We start from the raw sequence: 19460 nt of genomic DNA, 5'->3' as shown, positions 1-19460 counted from the left end.
AGCTTTACAGGAAAAGGGAAGTGTCACAAAAGCCCTGGGGTCTGGGCACGCTGAGAAGGAAGCATGGTGGAGTGAAGGGAGATGTGGGCAGACCTTGGGGGCCTTGGAAGGCATGATAAGGGCTGGCTATTATTTAGCCTGCAGCAGGTGGAGAACCTTTGGCGGGATTAAGTATGGGAGTAACACAGTCTTTGTACTTTCTTGGGGGGCGGGGGGAGTGTGTTGAGACGAAGTCTCACTCTGTCGCCCAGGCTGGAGTGCAGTGGCATCACAGCTCACTACAGTCTCAACCTCCTGGGCTCAAGTGGTCCTCCTGCCTCAGCCTCCTGAGCAACTGGGACCACAGGTACATGCCACGACACTCAGCGAGTTTGTAGAGGCAGGGTCTTGCCATGTTTCACAGGCTGGTCTAAACTCCTGGTCCTCCTGGCTCATCCGCCCAAAGTACTGGGATTACAGGTGTGAGCCACTGTGCCTGGTCATGGTTTTTGAACTTTTTAAACAACCTTGTGGATTGCAGGGCTGAGGCCAGGAAGTAGGGAGGCTGGGCCAATGCCATTGTCCAAGAGAATGATGGTGGTGGCTTAGGGCAAGGCGAGGGCAGTAGAGATGAAGTGGAGAAACTGCTGGTGTGTTTCAGAGGTACATGGCTTGCATTTGGGAGGGTTTTTACAAATCAAATATGATTCCTAAGTTTTGAGTCTGAGCAACTGAGCAGTGACCATGTCGCTTGTTGAGATGGGGCAGCTGGGGAGGCACAGGTAGGGGGGAAAAGTAAATACCTAGGGCTTTCATTTGACTCAGAGGCTCAGCAACTTGCCCAGGTGGCAGAGCTGGAATGTGAACCAGGATGCACCTGGCTCAAAAGCTTACCTCCCAAGCTACCATGTGGCCAGTGGGCAGCAGTGACCCCAGGCTACAGAGAGTTGCCTACCCTCCCTCAGCCTCTACTCTGCCCTCGAGCAGCCTGGCCACCTGCATCTCCGCTATAGCTCATCCCCAGTGCGGCCACACGGCCGAGGCCCCCGTGGAGCAGAGCATGTGGTGGGAGGTGGCCAGCAGGCATCCTTGGCCCTCACCTTGGCATATTTGTAGGTGTTCACGGCGCTCTCCACGCTGAGAGTCTGGGAGCATAGGATCTCGCAGTGCCTCTGCAGGGCATCCAGCTGGAACAGGCTGGCAGCTGACAGCAGCTGGTAGGGAGGCAGAGCAGGTCTTGGGGACCCATGGCCAGACCAGTAGCCCAGGCAGCATGGAACAGAAAGCTCCTGAGTGCCATGTGCCCTGCTGCCTCCGCCCTCAGGCCCCACTACCTTCTCATCCGCCTGGACCTAACCATCCCCGCTGGGGCACGCACTGAGGCTGGGCTCAGCGGTGTGCACAGTTCCTGTTTCTGGGACTCGCTCTTCCAGTCAGATGGAGAGGAAGAGCCACCTTACCTCTGTGAAGGGGGTAAATGGGAGACCGAGCAGCCGGGGCCCCTGGCGCAGGCCCCCTCCTCCTCTCCCGAGTCTCACCTCCAGGATGTCAGCGGTGGGGATCTCCATGGATTCTGTTCCTCCGTAGTACAGATACTGCATCAGCATCTGTGGTGGGAAGAGGCCTGGTGAATGCCACGTGGACCTGAGGCATGAAAGTCCTTGCCGGCCCCACAGGGTACTGCTCCAGCTGCCACCTCCAGGGGCCTGTCCCTCTGCAGGTCCCCAGCTCTGTCTCTCCCTCCCTCTCCTGCTCAGGCTGAGACTTGTGTTGTCCCGGGAACGCCACCTCTAGAAGCCAACTCCAAGACCCTCTCTCCTGAGTCCCTGCCCGGATGACAAGCTCCCTCCGTGGAATGTTTCCCTACAATCCTCATAAGAACACCGTGAGCCCAGGAGGGAAGTTCCTATTTGCAGTTGGGGAAACTGAGGCCCAGGGAAGGAAGATGACTTGGCTCAAGTCCCTCAGCTCCCCTGATGCCTGCAGCAGGACTCGCGTCATGCCTGGCCCCACGTGACTCATTGCTGGTGTGATCTAAATTCTACACAGGGAGTAGCAATGGGGGGTCTCTGAAGGGATGTTGGAGGACGCTGTCTCCTGCCTTCCCCTGTCTGTACAAGGATCCAATGTGGAGGTGAGAGTCCATCACGGACTCTGTCTCAGGTGTGCTCCCTCAAAGAGAAAGCGCGGAGCCCAGGCCCAGAGGCCCAGAGCTCCCCCTCGACAGCCCAAGCCCGCCTTGGGCTCCCAGATGAGGTGGTCCAGGACTGGGAACTATTTAGTTCTGCTGAGGTTTCAGTTACAAACTCGGCCATCACGCTGGAGCCTAGTGAGGTTCCCAGTTGGAAAAAGAAAAACAATTCTTTCTGGCTGGCTGAAGAAACGGCCCCAGCAAGGAGCTGGCAAGTGTGTAAGTAAACACAGCTCCAGCCGGCACAGTCGGGCTCTGTCAAGACCAGCCGTGAGGCTGCAGAGGCACCAGAGGGTCTAGGAGAAGGCCCAACTGCAGGGAGAGAAGTCGGGAGACGGGCCTGCCAGCCTCGTTCAGGCATCAGGAGATGCTGGCCAAGGCCCACCCTGGAGATGTCAGCCTCTCCCCACCTCGTGAGGTCTGGGAAGCTCCCACGGCCTCCTTCAGCCCCTGCTGGAGCCTGGATGGCGAGCTCACGATGGCATAGTAAGTATCCGTCTGCTCCCTCCAGACAGTGTGTGCCTTGGGCAAGCCATGCCCGGGTCCCTCTGCCCTCCCCATGCAGGGCACTGAATGGGTGCTCAGCAAGGTGTGGCACCAGCAGGAGCAGTGCCTGGAATGCCCCTCATATAGGGTTGGAGTTGGGGGACCAGGCAGGCAGGTCAGATCTTCCTTTTGGGATTCTTTGCTAAGGGATGGCCTTGGGGCAGCCCCTGGGGCCAGGCCTGCCAGCCACCTTAGGCTGCAGCTCCCTTCCTGGCCTGGAAGGCCACCTCCTGCATTTTAGGATTCGGTTTTGGCAAGGCCCAGTCTTGGGATCCGTGGCACATGGATCTCCCTGAGGCCACTTGAATGCATATGAGGCCACAGAAGTCAGATCAGAATGGCTCACCTGGAGCCTTGCTGTGGGAGCTGGGCAGCCAGCAGGCGGACGTGGGTGAATTTTGCACAGCCTGGCAGTCCCTAGCAGGATACAGGTCATGTGCCTCCTGGAGCCAGGCAGCCTGCGGGGCTAGACAGGCTGCTTGAGGAAAGGCCCCAGACAGGACCAGCTGTAGAAGGGCAGCAGGGTTTCCTTCTGTCCTAAGTGGGCCGCCTGGAAGCTGAGACTGCGGACACAATGTTGGAAGGGCAGGGTTGGGGCCCTCTGGGCTATATGCTCAGTGACTTGTTTTGTTTTGAGATGGAGTTTTCGCTCTTGTTGCCCAGGCTGGAGTGCAATGGCACGATCTCGGCTCACTGCAACCTCCACCTCCAGGGTTCGAGTGATCTTCCTGCCTCAGCCTCCTGAGTAGCTGGGATTAATTTTGTATTTTTAGTAGAGACAAGGTTTCTCCATGTTGGTCAGGCTGGTCTCAAACTCCCGACCTCAGGTGATCCGCCCACCTCGGCCTCCCAAAGTGCTGGGATTACAGGCGTGAGCCACTGTGCCCGGCTGTCAGTAACTTTTACATTGATTACATGTTGAAATAATATTTTGGCTATACTGTAAGTTCAAAAATATTAAAGTCAATTTCACCTGCTCTTTTTTATGTGACTAGTAGTACAATTACAATGTATGCCTCACACTCTATCCGACAGTACTGCCTAGAAGTCCTTGGGCCTCTGTTTCCTCCTCCAGAAAACAAAATAATGATCCACCCACCCTCACCCCACCCCACCCCGCCAACATGAGAGCTAATGAGATATCTGGGGGCTGCTGGAAAACTTTCAGGCTTTGTTAGGGAACCCTGACCCCAGATTAATAGCTCCAGGCTGACCCCTCCAGGGAAGCCCGGAAAGCCAGAGCTGAGGTCTGGAAGCCCCATCTGAAATGATGCCCCGGATATGGCGAAGTTCTGTACTCGGGACCCACGGGGCAAGTGCCCTGGGCCTGGTTAGAACAATCGGCCAGAACTTGGCAAGAGGCCCAGGGGAAGGCACATGTGTGCTGTGGAGCTGAAGCCTGTCCCCTATTTGCCCTCCCAGCAACCCCGGGAGGTGCCAAGGGGCTGCTGAGCCTGTTCTGTGACAGATGCCCTCCCTTGGCCTGGTGAGTGAGCACAGATAACCAAGCCTGCACACATCCCCTTACAGGCAGTCGTCACCGTGGCCACATGTGTGCTCCCCAGTCTCCAGCGATTCCTGCAGCCTCTCTAGGACCTGCCTCCTGCCTGATCTGAGCGTGACTCCACCTCCCGCTCCACTCACCTGGACGTGTTGCTAAAGCTGCCCATTCTCCAGTGAGTTGGATTAAGGGGTGGGAAAAGAGGGAAGGGGAGACGCCACTACTCTGTGGCCTATGCCAGAATCCTGGGCCTCCCCTCCTCCCAAATCTGTCAGTTACCAAGTTCCAAGTCCCATCCGCTCTTCCCTGGTCCATTTCCCTCCATCCCCCCAGCCACTGCCAATCCAGGTCACCACTGTCACTCAGTTGGATTCCTCAGCAGCCCCTAACGGGTCCTCTGGAGGCGGCCATGCCCCCCTTCCATCCCTTCTTACTGCTGCAAATGCAAACTTGGCCATTTTGCACATCCTGGGTTTGAATTCTGGCTCGATCACTTCCCAGCTACGTGACCTTGAGCAAGTTACTCAACTTCTCCATGCCTCCGACTCCTCCTCTATCAAGAGGCGATAATAACATACCTACCTCCCTGGAACTGTGCTGTGGAGGCTTCGATGGAAACCAAGCAAAGCACTCACAACCCTGCCTGCCTAAGTGTTAGTGATGGTGAGCTCATCCTACTGCTTAAAACCTTGAGGGCAGCATCTCCGTCCTGTTTGCTGTGGTATTCACCCCAAAATGTCTAAATGCTACATAAGCATGGGGATAAGTGACTAGAGAGGGCATGAGAAAGAAAAAGCCATTTTAGGCCAGGTGTGGTGGCTCACGCCTGTAATCCCAGCACTTTGGGAGGCTGATGCGGGTGGATCACAAGGTCAGGAGTTCGAGACCAGCCTGACCAAGATGGTGAAACCGTGTCTCTACTAAAAATACAAAAATTAGCCAGGCGGTGGCAAGTGCCTGTAAATCCCAGCTACTCATGAGGCTGAGGCAAGAGAATCACTTGAACCTGGGCAGCAGAGGTTGCATTGAGCTGAGATTGTGCCACTGCACTCCAGCCTAGGTGACAGAGTGAGACTGTCAAAAAATAAAAAAAAGCCATTTTAGAAGTGGCCCCATGTGCTTCTGTGAGACTCTTTGGGGTTTGCAATCTCTCCTGTTATATCACAAACCACTCCTGTGCAGGGCAAGGCCCTAGACCCACCTGCCAGCTGCCTCCTGGCCTCAGTCCTAGCCCATAAGGGTGAGCTCTTCCAGCCCTGAGCCCACCACACACACAGCCTGGAGACCTGCACTTGCTACTTTCTAGAAAGCTCCTCTCAGTGGGGTTCAGCTGAGATCCCAGCCAGGTCTCTTCCTCTGGACCTTGTCTGCCCTGACGGAGTTTCTAGTACGTAATCTTGTATGTTTTACAAAGCTTAGAGCCCGAAAGACCTGACCTCGATCTTCTGCAATCAGGATGTGCGCCTCACATCCACATGCTTGACAGTGTGACTGGGGTTCGATGCTTGGGAGAAGTGACAGCCTCCACCAGCACTGCTCAAACTCTACTGAGCACATGGCCACCTGGGGATCTTGTGAAGACGCAGGAGGGCTGGGGCGGGGCCTGGGGCTCTGCATTTCCAACAAGATCTCGGTAATGCCCATTGGCTGGGAGCCCACCCTGATAACAAGGACTCACTCCCCTTGCACGTCTGTCTGCAGGCTGCCCAGACCACCTGTCTAGCGGTTAGAGCTCAGTACCCATGCAACAGGCTCTGAAGCTGCAGCCCCACAACGGGATGGCTACCTCTGCACAAGGAAAGACCTGGATGCTCTATTGATTCAACATAATACAGAAGGCACTGAGAATAGGGTGGACAATGTCAGCCTACGTACAGCTGCCCACAAAGGTGAGCTCCTGGGGGAGGGTCATCCCTCCGAGAAGAGGGCGGCACCAAGACCCACACACCTGAAAAATATGGTACTTCATGTCGCTGATCTCAATGGTCTTGCTGCTGTCCCCATCCTGTTCTGATTTATTGGTCATTAGTGTCTTGAACCTGGGGTAAAGGAGACAAAGCAAGGCAGATTTTGAACCTTTTACTCCACCACTGTGTGGCGATGGCACCGTGTGTCACCTCACTGGCTACCAGGAGACAGAGTATTTTAAAAATTACTGCGGTGCTCCTAAAATAATTTTCAGCAAGTGCCATTTTACACCGTCTTAGGAAGACACCTGGGCTGAGCCCGATTCTGTCCCCACCACCCACCATACAAGCGACCTGACTCCTGTGGCCAGAATGCTGACTCTTCATTCCGGAATATGTTTGCTAATAATCAACAAAGCAGTAACTCGGCCAGAAAGAACGCCACCTCAGAGTCCCTCTTTACTGCTGCCCCGGGTCCACCCTGCCTTGTCCCGCTGTGGGGCGAGTGGGGCTCTGTGCCACGTGACCGCAGTCTGAGGGGCACAGGCTGGAGGGTACAGCCCCAGCGAGTCACTCTCTGTCACCTCGAATCTGAAACAAGGTGCTTCTGTGCCACTGGGCTGGGAGTTTGTTATCTGAGGTTGCCTACCTGTTAGAAGCTGTCACCAGCAGGACTTTATGTGCATAAAACAGCTTTCCTTCCACTAGGAAGGTCACATCCGACATCTCCTTATTGTTCAAAAAGTGTGGATCTGTGGAAAGGGGGGAGACAGAGGGATATGGCCGAGGAGTCCCCTGCTGGGGGCTGCTTGTGTGTGCTGTGAGGTGCGTGTCTGGGGTTGGGGGTGGGACATAGGGGTGAGGAACAGAGAAACTGAGGCTGGAACCTTGACACTTGGAAATGGAAAGACGACAAAGTGGGGAGGGGGCAGGAAAGGGAAGGGGGGAGGGCGTGTGGCAATGCAGGGCGCGGGGGGCGGGCGTTCACCTAGCCTGGCCGGCAGGGCCTTCCGGACCTCTGGGATGCTGGGGATGGGGCTGCTGCCATAGCAGTGGGTGAAGATGGCAGCCAGTTGCTGGATGACGGAGTCGTTCTGTGGGGAGGGGAGAGAGGGCCTGTGAGCTGCCTGCTGTGGCTGGCTGTTCACAGATGTAGATACATTAGGCTAATGTCAAGAGTCCAGGCCAGGATTAGTGCAGCCGCTGTCTTTTGTTCCTGCTAGATGTGGCTTGGCAAGAGATGCCTGTTCCTTCATCAGTGATTCCCCAAATGGCTTTTTTGGCCAGGGTCCAGCCCAGACACATCCATGGCCTCTGCCCTCTACAGCCAGGCAGTGCAGGTCCAAGTCTGGGTGCTGTGTGTGTGTGTGAGGGGGTGTGTGTGTGTGTGTTGGGTCGGGGGGGGGCCCCGGGGGCCGGGGGGGGGGGGGGGGGGGTGGGGGGGGGTGGGGGGGGGGGGGTCCCTGTGTCTTTCCACACGTCTGCCTGTGTATCCATCTGTGTGTCCCATGGTCTGAGTCTGGGCGGTGGGCTTGGGAACCGGCCACTGGCCACACTCACTTTGCTGGTCTTAAGGATGTCAAACATGAGCTGCAAGCCCTCGGTCACCAGCTCCTCGTTGTACTCCTCCTCTTTGATGGAGCTGAAGTCCCGCAGGAGGCTCTGCACCACCGAGTACCGCGACTGCGAGAAGGAGGTCCTCAGAGACTCAATCCAGATGTGCAGCTTCCAGGGGACTCCTGGCCCAGGCAGGGAAGGGCAGGCAGTCACGCACCACAGCTACGCGCTCCCGGCACAGACCACAGCCTTTTCTGGGCAGACTCTCCCAGGATGCCCCAGGTGTCTGCAGAGCACCCCGCCCACCCCCTCCCACCTGCCCCCTTCCTGTGTGCGGAGTGGCCCTCTCAGGATGGCCATGGAATGAAAGCTTTGATTCATTCTAATAGGTCCTGCTGGCAGGTCAGAGTGGAGTTTCAGGTTCTCATGAGATGAGGTGGAGGAGTGGCTTCGGCCCAAATGCAGGGAACTCAAGCTCTGAAAGTTGACAGCCCAGCCTGGGGATTTTGAAGCGTGGGCCCAGCACCCATGGTAGCCTTGTTGCTTATTGCTCTCAAAAATGACTTGCTAGAGAGGTCTCATGGTTGTGGAGGGGCGGCCAGGAGGGCTTGGATGGCCAGAGAATATGCCAGGCACTCAAGGACACACAGGCCTCCTTGCCTGCACGGAAGCTCAAAATGAACCTGGTCCTATCACGAGGCGCCCTCCCAGCACCCAGATCACTGGAATGTCGCTGCACATCCCCGGGCACATAATGACTGTTTTACCAGTTCCCCAGCGTGTGTCAGCGGGGCCATAACTTAAAATTGCTGTGGGAAGTTCGTGACATAAACTAGTCATGTCCCTGGTAATTAGGGAGACAGCTTCTTACCCCAGCCTCACTGTGGATTAAAGAACTGATGGCATTCCCCAGCGACACACGGACAGCAGTGCAGTGGTGGCACTACCCTTGGGTTACTGACTGCAGGTGGGGGTGACAGCTCCGTTTTCCAGTGAAGAACACTGAGGCTGACTCACTGCTGTCTTGGCCCAGCCCTGGGGGGTTGTGGCCCTGTGATGACAGTGACAGTGCTATCATCCACCAAGTGCTCACAGTGGCCACCGTGCCTTGTACTTTAGGTGATGTCACCCCATTCTTAGATAAGGATCATTAGCACCAAACCCACAGAGGCGGCAACTGAGGCTTGGAGAGAGGACGTGGCGTGCAGCTAACACAGGACCTGACCTAAGTCTGTCTAACTAGCCTCCCTGGAGGACACCAGAAGTCCACAGACTCGCAGACCCAAGGAGTGCAAGGTCAGCCGAGTGACAGGACTGCCGTCTCACAGCTCGGAGTCCCGGGGTGCAGAGGCTCCCAGCGCTCCACATCCCTGGGCTGTGACTGGGGAAGGGGCAGCGAAGCTCCAGCCAGGCAGGGTGGAGGACCCGAGGGCAGAGGGCTGGGCCGTGACCCCAAGACATGGCGCTGTTGAGCACTGTCTGAGACCCAGGGCCCCTCCTGACCTGGCCGTGTAGCAGGGGGGTCCCAGCCTCCACCCTGTCTGTGCTCAGCTGCCCTGGGGCTTGTCTGTCCCTGCGGGCCCTGGCCTTCTCAGGCCTGCTGAAGAGCACCTGGTAGTGACCGTGTGTGTCCATATGCATGCACGGACATGCGTGTGCACGCCTGTGAGGCCTCACCCAGTGCCCTCAGCTCCATGGTGATGTCCACATAGCCGTGCTCGGCGCTGTAGTACATGGCCTCCTGCAGGGCCTTGGTGCGGGTCCGGCTCAGCCGCACAGGCCCCTCGCTGCCGCTGCCCTGGCTCGACGCATCGCTCTCCTCCACGCCCTCGGCCAGGATCTCCTCCAGGGACAGCACGTCCGCTTTAGCCTGCTGCGGCTGCGTCAGGAGCTTCCTCAGGACGTTCCTGCAGGCCCAGGGATGAATGAAGGTGAGGGCTGAGGTCCCATAGGCAGTGCCCACCTGAGCTGTCCTCCAGTACCCCCCTGCCCCGATGGGCTGCTCTGGGGCATCCGAGGGCTCAGAGGGTCATGGCGTTCCTCCTCTAGGTAGGCCAGGGGTCCCAGGGTCACCGATCCCCTACACCTCCGAGAGGCAGGGCAGGGTGCAGGGGAACCCACCCTTCTACCATCCTGGTATTGCCGAGAAGTCATAGGCTTCGGGGCCGAGCGAGCGCTGCCATCCTGGCTGTGTGAACTTAGCCAGGTCACTCTGCCTCTCTGAGCCCTGACTGCTTTGGTATCTGTATCACAGGGTGTCATTATATCACACTTTCCCGGGGCTCATGTGAGGCTGATGTCAAGGGTTTAAATGCAGAGCCTGAAACACGGCAGGTCTTTCTAAACAGCAGCTGACTATGCACGCGAAAGTGTCTAAAACACAGGAAGAGCCCGGTAAGTACTCGTTTGGTCCCTTCATGTTGATAAGGATGAACTGAGATGGATGTCATGTAGAATTTATTCATGTTTACGAATGAAGACACAGAATATTAGACCCCACGGAGGACGCTTCCCCCTGCTGCTGCTTTAAGCCTCGTGAGAACCTACACACATCACCGTCACAGGCGATGGATCTGTCTTGCTCAAGGCCACTCCGGGTCAGGGTACAGACCCCGGACTTCTGGTTCCAGGACCTAGGCTCATTCTGTCGCATCCTGTGGCCTGGGGCTCTGGGATGGATGCAGCATGGGTGGGGCTGCAAGTTTCCCGGGGGCTGATCTCTCCACGGCCACCCTGCAGACCCTCCTCATACCTGCCAAGCCCATGGCCTGGAGGTGCCCTTCCAAGGACCCAAGGTCCCTCCCAAGGGCTCCTGGACTTGCTAGCTCAGGCAGCAGTTTACAGAGCACCTTGTTTGGGCCGGGCACTGGCACGTGAAGGTGAACTAGCCACGGTGCCTGTCCCAAGGGTCCTGTGCTCAGAGTGACAGGCGGATGAGCAGCAGGCAGTCTCCACACAGGGTGAAGGGGCCTCCATGGGGATGCAGGCACCGGGCGGGGTGGAGTGGCCTAGAGGCAGCGATGTGGAAGACGGTGCCTGGAGGGTGAGGGCGGCCCAGGTGGGTGAACGTGGGGGTGGGCTGGAGACAGCTGGAGAAAAAAGCATTCTAGGGGAGGGGACCCCAGCCAGAGCATGAGCCTGGTGACAAGAATGGTGTCGGGGAACTGGAAGTAAGTGTCCTGCCTCCCAGCCCTGCTTTTTCGGCCCTGTTTCTGCCCTGTAATAACCCCTTGTCTGGTCTCCCTCTTGCCCCTCCATGCTGCCCCTGACTTCAGCCTGCTGCTGTCCCGCCACACCCCTGGGCAGGCCTGGTCCCCACAAAGCAAGCTCTACCATCGGCACCTGGGGTAGGGTGCAATTTTGCACCAGGAGCCTCTGCACAGCTCAGCCATGTGCTGTTTGGATGCCCAAGGCCACCTGGGCACTGGAGGACCACCAGCAGGCATGGGAAGCCGCGTGGTCCTGAGTGGCCTCTGGCAGCTGCAGAGTGGCCTCTCACTGGGAAACGGGACAGTCTGCCCTCAGCGTCGGGAGGCCCAGGCTTCAGTCCCAGGTCTGCCAGGAACCAGCTGTGGGTCCTCCCCATCTCCGGCCCCTGTGCTAAACTCCCCCATGTTTCTGGTTTATGAGCACACAGGGCCCCTGTTTTGGGAAAGGTCTCTGCGCCTAGCTTTTCTGCTCCCATCGGGGAAACTGAGGCTCCTGTGAGCTTATTTCAGTGCCCTCATGTCACACAGGGTGGGAATCCCGGGCAGGTACCTGTGGCCGTGGGCAGCTGAGTGGCTGAAGCAGTTCATGTCCTCATGGAGGGAGGAACCCATGCCGTGGGCCTCGAGCATGCTGAGGAGGGGGTCAGCGCCTCGGCTCAGCAACAAACTGACCAGCTCGTAGTTCCCTGAAAGAGAAGGCGAGCAGCACGGAGGACACTGAGACGGTGGCCGCCAGGGCAGCTGAGGCGAAAGGGAAGGGAGAGCGGGATTCTCGCAGCTCTGAGTGCTGGAATAAATCAGTAAACCCCACGCTCATTTGCATTTGGCGGAAGTGGAGGGAGAGGAAGAAGGCTGGCTGTGCCCTGCCCCTGTGCCCCCTCCCTGGGTCTCCAGAGGGAAGGGCCTCCCTGCCCTGCTGGGTCCTGCCAGATGCTGAGCCCAACAGAAACTGATGGGTAGGGCCAGGGGAAGCCCCCCAGTGGCCCAGAGAAGGGGTTTTAAGGCCCCCGCACAGGGTCTGTGTGTGCTACAGAGATCCCTGCATGTCCAGCTACATGCCTGGCCAGGCTGGGGGCACTACAGGGAAGGGTAGACAGAGCCTCCGGGTAGCAGGTGCCTACCTGCTGCAGAGGCCAGCTGCAGGGGTGTCTCCGCGTAGCTGTCCTCACCGCCGTTCACTGCCGAGCCCTCCACATGGGCACCAGCGTCCAGCAGCAACTGCCAGGGGCACAGAGGAGGAGGGCACTGCTCAGCATGGCAGGGAGCACCTGGGAAGGGCCAGGGTGCTTTGCGAACAGGGCCTTTACTTCTCTCCAGGCATGTGACCAAGATGCGGTTCACCCCAGCAGCTGGGGAACTGGAACTTTAGAACTCCAGGTTATCCTCAGGGCTAAGTTTCTAGAATCTTCAACTCCATTATTGTGGCCCAGGACCAAGCCCCTAAGCTGTGAGGACCTCTGAGCTTTTTCTGTCTTTCAAATGCTTTCCCGTGAACTGACTGCAGCCACCTTTCCGAGAATGCATGTGGATGAGCAGCACAGAAAATGCTGCCCCCAGTCTATGGGGTAAACTGTGGCTCTGGTGGCAGCACGTGCTGGAGTCCGAAGGAGCAGGGTGTCTGTCAGGGCTGGCCACTGGCCAATGAGTAACCCCAGGCAGGTACTTCAATTCCCTGAGCCTCAGTCTTCCTCATCCACAGAATGGGAAGAGGGGCCTGCTTCCCTTAGGCTTCTCGTCGGAGAGGTACAGCAGGTACCCCAGGACGGCAGGTGGTGGGGCTGGAGCAGGAAGTCCCAGTCTAGGACAGCAGAGGGCCTCTCCCCATGCTAGCAAGGGCGGGCTTTGACAGGGGACAGATGGGGCAGAGTTAACAGATACCAGGCAGTTCCAGATGAGCCGGTCCTGTCTCTGCCTTGGGGCAGAGGTAGGGTCTGCATTACTCCAACTGGTGACTTTCAGCTTCCCTTCCACCTTCCCTGACCAGCTGCTCTAGAGGGAGCAATCTTCCAGCCCTCCCAGGCTCCTAAAGACCAAACCTTCCTCCAAGCATGCATGGCAGCCTAGGGGAGCCCAACTGCCCTTTGCCTGGAGACCAGGAGTGGAGTTCGGGCTGACCTCTCCAGACTGTGTGGCGTGGGGGACAGCCATCACTGGAGATACAGCAGTCAGAAATCAGTCATGGCCCGACTCCCTGCACCAGTGCCAAGGCAGTGGAGGTGGGGGCCTGCTCACTGGGGCAAAACTAGGCACGGGTTCAGGCAGGCTCAGGGCACAGCCCTGTGGACCCAGTCTGAACTGAGGTTGGGATTTTGCTCTGGTCCATATAAGGCAAAGGCGGCAGGATGTGGTGGCCAGTGGGTAATGGCCACTCCCGGAGGAGTCCTTGCTGTAGACTAGGGCCATGAATCAGCCAGACACAATCCCTGCCCTCAGAGGCCTTGCAACCTAGTGGGGAGCGAGGGTGTCATGCCAACTCCCTGGAAGGGGTGCCATGAAACCCTGCGCATGCCAGCAATCTGAGGACCTGGGAGTAAGTGCATGTGGCTGGAGCCCCTGCTGACATGGGGAGCTGCTCTGCCCACAGCTTCTGCTTCTAGAACCACCACCTGCCCCACGCCAGCACAGCTACCTGGGCCAAGGTGGGCAACCTGTGGCTTGGCTCAACAGATGAGCCGTGCCAATCTGAATCCTAAGGAAGTAGGGAGGGGACAGAATTGCACAGACCCCATGATATAGAGCTGGCCCTGTGGTAGAATTCACGAGAGAGGAGAAAAGGGAAGGGTCAGAAAGGTGGCTGGAGGCGAGAAAGCTGAGTGGGGCTAGGACAGCCCCCAGTGTGCCCGACACGAGAGAGAGATGCCGGGAGGGCATGACAGGACCCTAATGCTGCCTGGACCTGGGTCTTGTTTCCTAAAATTACACATGTCCTTGCACTAACCCCTTTCCTTGAGGCAACTCGGGTGGGCCACTGCCCTATTGATCAGGTGAGCTGGCCTTAAGCAGTGCCTTTGGGATCTCTCATTCAGGGCACCTGCCCACTCAGCTGAGGCTGGGGCTGTGCTTGGGGCCCAGCTCACCTGGTAAGCTGGGGGGCATGGTGTTCACCTGGCAGGAGCTCACCTGGACCACAGAGATGTGTCCATGCAGCACAGCAAATGTCAGTGAGGTCCAGTGCCGGCTGTCGGGGTGGATGGAAGGATGCCTGGGAGAGTTGCTTGGAACCTGGAAAATACCACAAATCATCTGTGTTTTCTGGGCACCCGAGTGAAGGGAATACCCTGCAGGGATGGTGAACAGGAGTTAACAAGTGCTTTCGACATTTGATTGGTAATGTTTGCCTGTAGCACAAAGTGGACAACGCTCAAAAAGAGAGGATAGGTGTTTAATTAGCAATGTCTGCCCTGAGCAAAACAGGGCAGATTGGGAGTGCTTTATGCTTCAGAGGGAGGCAGAGCTAGAAGTATTTGGGAATGGAAGGAATGGCTGGAGATTAGGCTGGTAAAAAGAGAAAGATACCATGAAAACAGAATCACAGCCCATCTTTCCACTCAACTCCTGCCTCAGTCCACTTCCTCTCAGACAGAAAGCCCAAATCTTGAGGAGACTTCCCTGTGCTAACGGTGGCCTCTGTGCATCTTGTCTTTCCAGTCTTGCACATCTACTCAATTGCCCAAAACATCAAGCCCAGCATGTTTGTTGGAGACCTCGTAGTGATCGTTGCTGGCCTAGGACCTGGGTGCAGCTCTGTGGGGCTTCCTCACCTGGATGTCCAAGTTTGCCCCGGCATCAATCAACATCTGGACCATCGCTTCGTCCCCAGCAGCGCAGGCATACATTAGCGGCGTCATACCCTGAGCAAATCAAATGCACATGCTGAACTGTTTGCAAACAGAACACAACACCACGTACCCACAGGCCTCTGCCCCAGAAACCACAGATCGGGCCCCCCGCCACCCCAGCCGAGCATCCTGTGCTCTCCTAGGCTTTGTGCTTCCTGGGCTGCTGGGCATAGGGCATGGGGAAGGTGAGTGGGGGCACTGCCAGGAGCACTGCAGGACACTGGAGCGGGGCCCGGCACAGGCTGTGCAGCCAGGCTTGGTGCCAAGGCCTCCTCTGCCATGGGGAGCTGTAAACTTTGTACAAGTCATTTGCCCTCTCTGTGCCTCAGTTTCTTCATCTGTAAATGGGGAACCAGAGCAGTATCTTATCTCCCTCAAAGGGTTGTTGTAGAGTGTGGATTAATATGTATAAAGTGCTCAGTTCAGAATGAGCTCACCTTGATTAAGAGCTACCTAACTAAAATACCAACAACACAACAACACTCTCACGGCTACTATGCCATACAGCCTCACCTAGGCCCTGTGCATGGAGATCACCGTGCTAGTGATTAGCATGCAGCATCTCCCTCCACCATCGTAATATTCCCATTCTCCCCATTTTACAACTGAGGAGTAGAGAAGGGGAATTAACTGCCCAAAGTCATACAACTAGCGAGAGGTTGAACTCGGGGCAGGATCCAGGCCTCCATAAGCTGTGAAGCCCGAGATTGCGGCGTCTCACGAGATGGTAAAGGAGGCATTTGACTTCAATGTCTTCTGCTACTGAGCAGTTCAGAGCGTTCCTGCAAGCTGAGTCCTACTGTCTCCCTGGGTTAGGTGGGCAGTTGGCGGGGGCCGCCTCCCTGGCTGGGAATCCCCCTCTGTGGCTGGCAACAGCAAAGGCAGTGCAAACTGTTTATTCCACGGCTGGATCCCAACAAGTGTTTGCCTGGTGCCCCGTGATGTTATTTATTAGGATATTTGTGTGTAGACAAGATCTCCTTACCTCATAAATCCTTGCCTAGTGGCCAGAGATAAAGCAATGGCCTGAGATTAATCATGGGGTGAGAGGGCTGTTTGCCCACAGATCGCTGTATAAATACTAAGGGTTTAGGGAACAAACAGGATTGAGCACTTAGACAAAGGCCAACACCACAGAATAAAATCTGGCTTTGTTTCATCTCCCTGTGGACAGACTTGACTTACTTTTTTCTCCACACATCTGTACACAGTTTGGAGTTTAAACCAAATGATGGGCCCTGTGAGGAGACACTGCTTTTTCCCTTGTCCCTGTCCCCACGCACTCCAGACATATAAAGAGGCCAAATAGCCGGGCGCGGTGGCTCAAGCCTGTAATCCCAGAACTTTGGGAGGCCGAGACGGGCAGATCACGAGGTCAGGAGATCGAGACCATCCTGGCTAACCTGGTGAAACCCCGTCTCTACTAAAAAATACAAAAAACTAGCCGGGCGAGGTGGTGGGCGCCTGTAGTCTAGCTACACAGGAGGCTGAGGCAGGAGAATGGCGTAAACCCGGGAGGTAGAGCTTGCAGTGAGCTGAGATCCGGCCACTGCACTCCAGCCTGGGCGACAGAGCAAGACTCCGTCTCAAAAAAAAAAAAAAAAAAAAAAAAAAAAAGAGGCCAGATAAAACCAGGCTGGCCTACAGATTTTAGGCGTCATCATCATTATCGACAGCAACACAATAATCATCGTGTTGGCAATAAAACCGGAATGAACATTTACTGAGTGCTGACTATGTGCTGGATGCAGACGTCCCCCTAACCCTGTGTGGCAGGTGCTATCATCCTCCACCTTAGAGGGGAGGAAACTGAAGCACCTCGGGGAGGCAGAGTAACTTGTTCAAGATGCTACAGCTCTTACACAGCCACTAAATCCCAGGTCGGTCTGAAGCTAAAGTCCACGGCTTCCACGCTGTGCTGTTCAAGAAGACTCCACTGGGACGAAAGCTCCCACAAGGCCCTGGAGCCTGTGTGGACAGAGAGGCTCCCACGAGATCCCACAGCAGCCTGTCACCTGCCACTGCCCTCCGGAAGCCCAGCGCTGTGCCTGTGGTCCTTCCCCAACCCCCGGCCCGGGTCCACGCCCTGACTGCCCCACCCCATGCTCCTTATGTCCCTTTCCCTGGAATCCCTTCCTGACTCCTCTCTGCTCCGTCCCCATGCTGCCCTCCCCCAGGCTCGGCTCAACCGCCTCCAGCAGGAAGCTTCCCCTGGCAGCCCGTCCCATCTGTCAGAGTCCACCCTGGCCTCACGGTCTGCCCGGAGTTTCATCACACGCTGCACTGCGCCGTCGCCTCATCTGAGAACGCTGCCTTAACTCGCCACTGTCATCTAACTCCCCACGCTCTGGGTGGCCTTCCAGACCCCACACTGCCCTTCTGCGCTCGGTAAGTGCTCTCAGTACAGTGTCAAATAAACACACAGGATATTCCATAGTGGTTGAGAGGCTGGGTCTGGCTGCTCAGATTCTCCACCCAGCTCTGCTCCTTACTAGTGGTGTGACCTTAGGTAAAGCAACCTCTCTGTCCCTCAATTTCCTCGTCTATACAATGGGGAAAATAATACTGCTACATCACCATCACAGGGCTGCTTTAAGAGGAAATGAGTTAATTTATGTGAAGCACTTAGAACAATGCCTCGAACATAGTAAATGCTATATGTTAGCTGTTCACGGCAAAAGTAAAAAACAAAACAGATGCGAAACTCAAGTTAAAGCCTATGTAAAACTACATCACTTCCAACATTTCCTACCCATTTTCATGCTTCATTTTAGTCCTCAGCACTTTAAATTAACATCCTCTACATTTTACACGTCTGTGTTTCTTATTATCTGTCTCCCCCACTAAAATGGTAGCTCCATGAGGACAAGCCCCGGCAAGTAGTCAGCCCACAATAGGCCATACTACAGGGTTAGCGACCGTGTCCCTAGCTGGAGACGAAGCTCACTCTCCTGAACTCATTCCTAGCCTTGCACCACCTGAAACAGTGGCCAGCTGTCCAGCCAGGGAAGTGGAAGCCACATGACAAAGTTTTTCCAAGGGGTACTAGAAGTCTCCAAGCTGACACTCTACGTGACCAGGCAGGGGCAGGCAGGGTTCAGGGAGGTAGCCTGCCTCTTCGAAGCACAGAGCTGAGCAAGTCTCAGGGTTAAGACAGAGGGCCGCCAAGGCTGGGAGCTGAGAATTCCCAACTCTAGTCCTCGCGCCTGTCTTAGTGGAGCTCTCAGGACGTACCTGGTCATCCATGGTGTTAACCCCATCTGGCCCCAAGGCCTCAATGGCTTGGTTGATGAGGTCCGTCCTCCCACAGTTGAGCATGCGGAAACCCAGGTCCTGGTTGAATTTTTCAGTAGCTGCTCGGGCATCCAGCCTCCGGAAGGAACTGAAACAGTGTTCAGGTCTGCCCAGAAGAGATCCAAAGGTGCATGTGACTGTATGCAGACAGCAACTTTCAATGATGTGACACAGATGCGTGAGGCTTACATGTAGAGTGAGGATGAGGATGGGTGGGGAGAAGGGCCAGGGGGTTATGATCAGATCAGCAATTACTGTCCCCATCATGTTCTGTGACATGAAGAGCACACATTTCTGCTTTTCTATAAGTACATTAAAAAATTGCTTGGAGGCCAGGTGCAGTGGCTCACACCTGTAATACCAGCACTTTGGGAGGCCAAGGCAGGTGAATCACTTGACGTCGGTCAGGAGTTTAAGACCAGCCTGGTCAACATGGTGAAACCCCGTCTCCACTCAAAATACAAAAATTAGCCAGGCATGGTAGCATGTGCCTGTAATCCCAGCCAATCAGGAGGCTGAGGCAGGAGAATCAATTGAACCCGGGAGGCGGGGGTTGCAGTGAGCCAAGATTGTGCCACTGCACTCCAGCCTGGGCAACAGAGCAAGACTCCATCTCAATCAATCAATAGATCAATAAGTAAATAAGTGTTCTGAGCCCTTGTTGCTTCAACTGGCAGAAAACAAAGACTCATGTAAAACAATCTGTTATGGGGCTGCCCCGAGCAGGAAGCAGCTCCCACCCGGACTCGTGCCATAGCACTTAGTTATATACTGTTTGCATCGAGCAGGCTGCACTCAGCCTATAAACGGTCACTGTGGCCAGGTTCTAGTGTTTAGCTCTGTGTTCTCTCTCTTTAAGGCTTCCTGGTGAGGCCCAGAAGTACCAAAGAGATGGCAGAGAGTGGTAATAGACTCCTATTTGCAAACAATGCAATCTACAAGGAAAGTCACAGATAATGCCTGTGTTATAGGGGTCACATCACGGAAGTCCAGTTGGCAGCTTTGGCCTGGAGCCTTGGTTGGGCCAAAGTGTAGAAAGTTCATGTCCTAGAATGGGGTTCGGGCCTTCTGCATGAAGACAGAGGAGGCCATAACCTGGTTTGGGCAGAGGGTTAAAAAAAGATATAAGGCCGGGTGCGGTGGCTCACGCCTGTAATCCCAGCACTTTGGGAGGCGGAGTTGGGTGGATCACCTGGGGTCAGGAGTTTGAGACCAGCCTGACCAACATGGTAAAATCCCATCCCTACTAAAAATACAAAATTACCTGGACATGGTGGTGCATGTCTGTAATCCCAGCTCTTTGGGAGGCTGAGGCAGGAGAATTGCTTGAACCCGGGAGGCAGAGGTTGCAGTGAGATGAGATCGCACCATTGCACTCCAGCCTGGGCAACAGAGCGAAACTCTGTCTCTAAAAAAAAAAACTTTTTTTTTTTTAAT

The 19460-nt window shown here is 55.9% G+C and overlaps 2 protein-coding genes across 4 annotated transcripts in view; one reads left to right on the top strand and one right to left on the bottom strand.

Annotated features, from left to right (window-relative positions):
- NAT10 (N-acetyltransferase 10) overlaps window positions 1-6560 on the top strand; it is a 53699-nt gene extending 47139 nt beyond the window's left edge. Inside the window, exons 31-34 of one of the 3 annotated variants that reach the window (XR_004228419.1) lie at window positions 1737-2656; window positions 4247-4392; window positions 4719-4880; window positions 5919-6560. The gene's annotated coding sequence lies outside the window, so the exon portion shown is untranslated. The remainder of the gene's footprint in view (window positions 1-1736; window positions 2657-4246; window positions 4393-4718; window positions 4881-5918) is intronic. The other 2 variants (XR_004228420.1, XR_004228421.1) reach the window with 2 other exon arrangements.
- Window positions 1-19460, bottom strand: part of ABTB2 (ankyrin repeat and BTB domain containing 2) — a 209434-nt gene that overhangs the window by 2086 nt on the left and 187888 nt on the right. Inside the window, exons 5-16 of the mRNA XM_023185512.2 lie at window positions 17964-18129; window positions 14652-14741; window positions 14011-14112; window positions 12012-12108; window positions 11441-11576; window positions 9359-9588; window positions 7685-7863; window positions 7113-7218; window positions 6774-6876; window positions 6166-6256; window positions 1518-1586; window positions 1080-1193 (exon numbers count right to left, since the gene is read on the bottom strand). Coding sequence (XP_023041280.1) covers window positions 1080-1193; window positions 1518-1586; window positions 6166-6256; window positions 6774-6876; window positions 7113-7218; window positions 7685-7863; window positions 9359-9588; window positions 11441-11576; window positions 12012-12108; window positions 14011-14112; window positions 14652-14741; window positions 17964-18129 — 1483 coding nt within the window. The remainder of the gene's footprint in view (window positions 1-1079; window positions 1194-1517; window positions 1587-6165; window positions 6257-6773; window positions 6877-7112; window positions 7219-7684; window positions 7864-9358; window positions 9589-11440; window positions 11577-12011; window positions 12109-14010; window positions 14113-14651; window positions 14742-17963; window positions 18130-19460) is intronic.

Source organism: Piliocolobus tephrosceles, chromosome 13, assembly GCF_002776525.5.
Source record: "Piliocolobus tephrosceles isolate RC106 chromosome 13, ASM277652v3, whole genome shotgun sequence".
NCBI lineage: Eukaryota > Metazoa > Chordata > Mammalia > Primates > Cercopithecidae > Piliocolobus > Piliocolobus tephrosceles.
The sequence above is the reverse complement of the archived record's forward strand: the minus strand, read 5'-3'. Positions and strand labels throughout refer to the sequence as shown.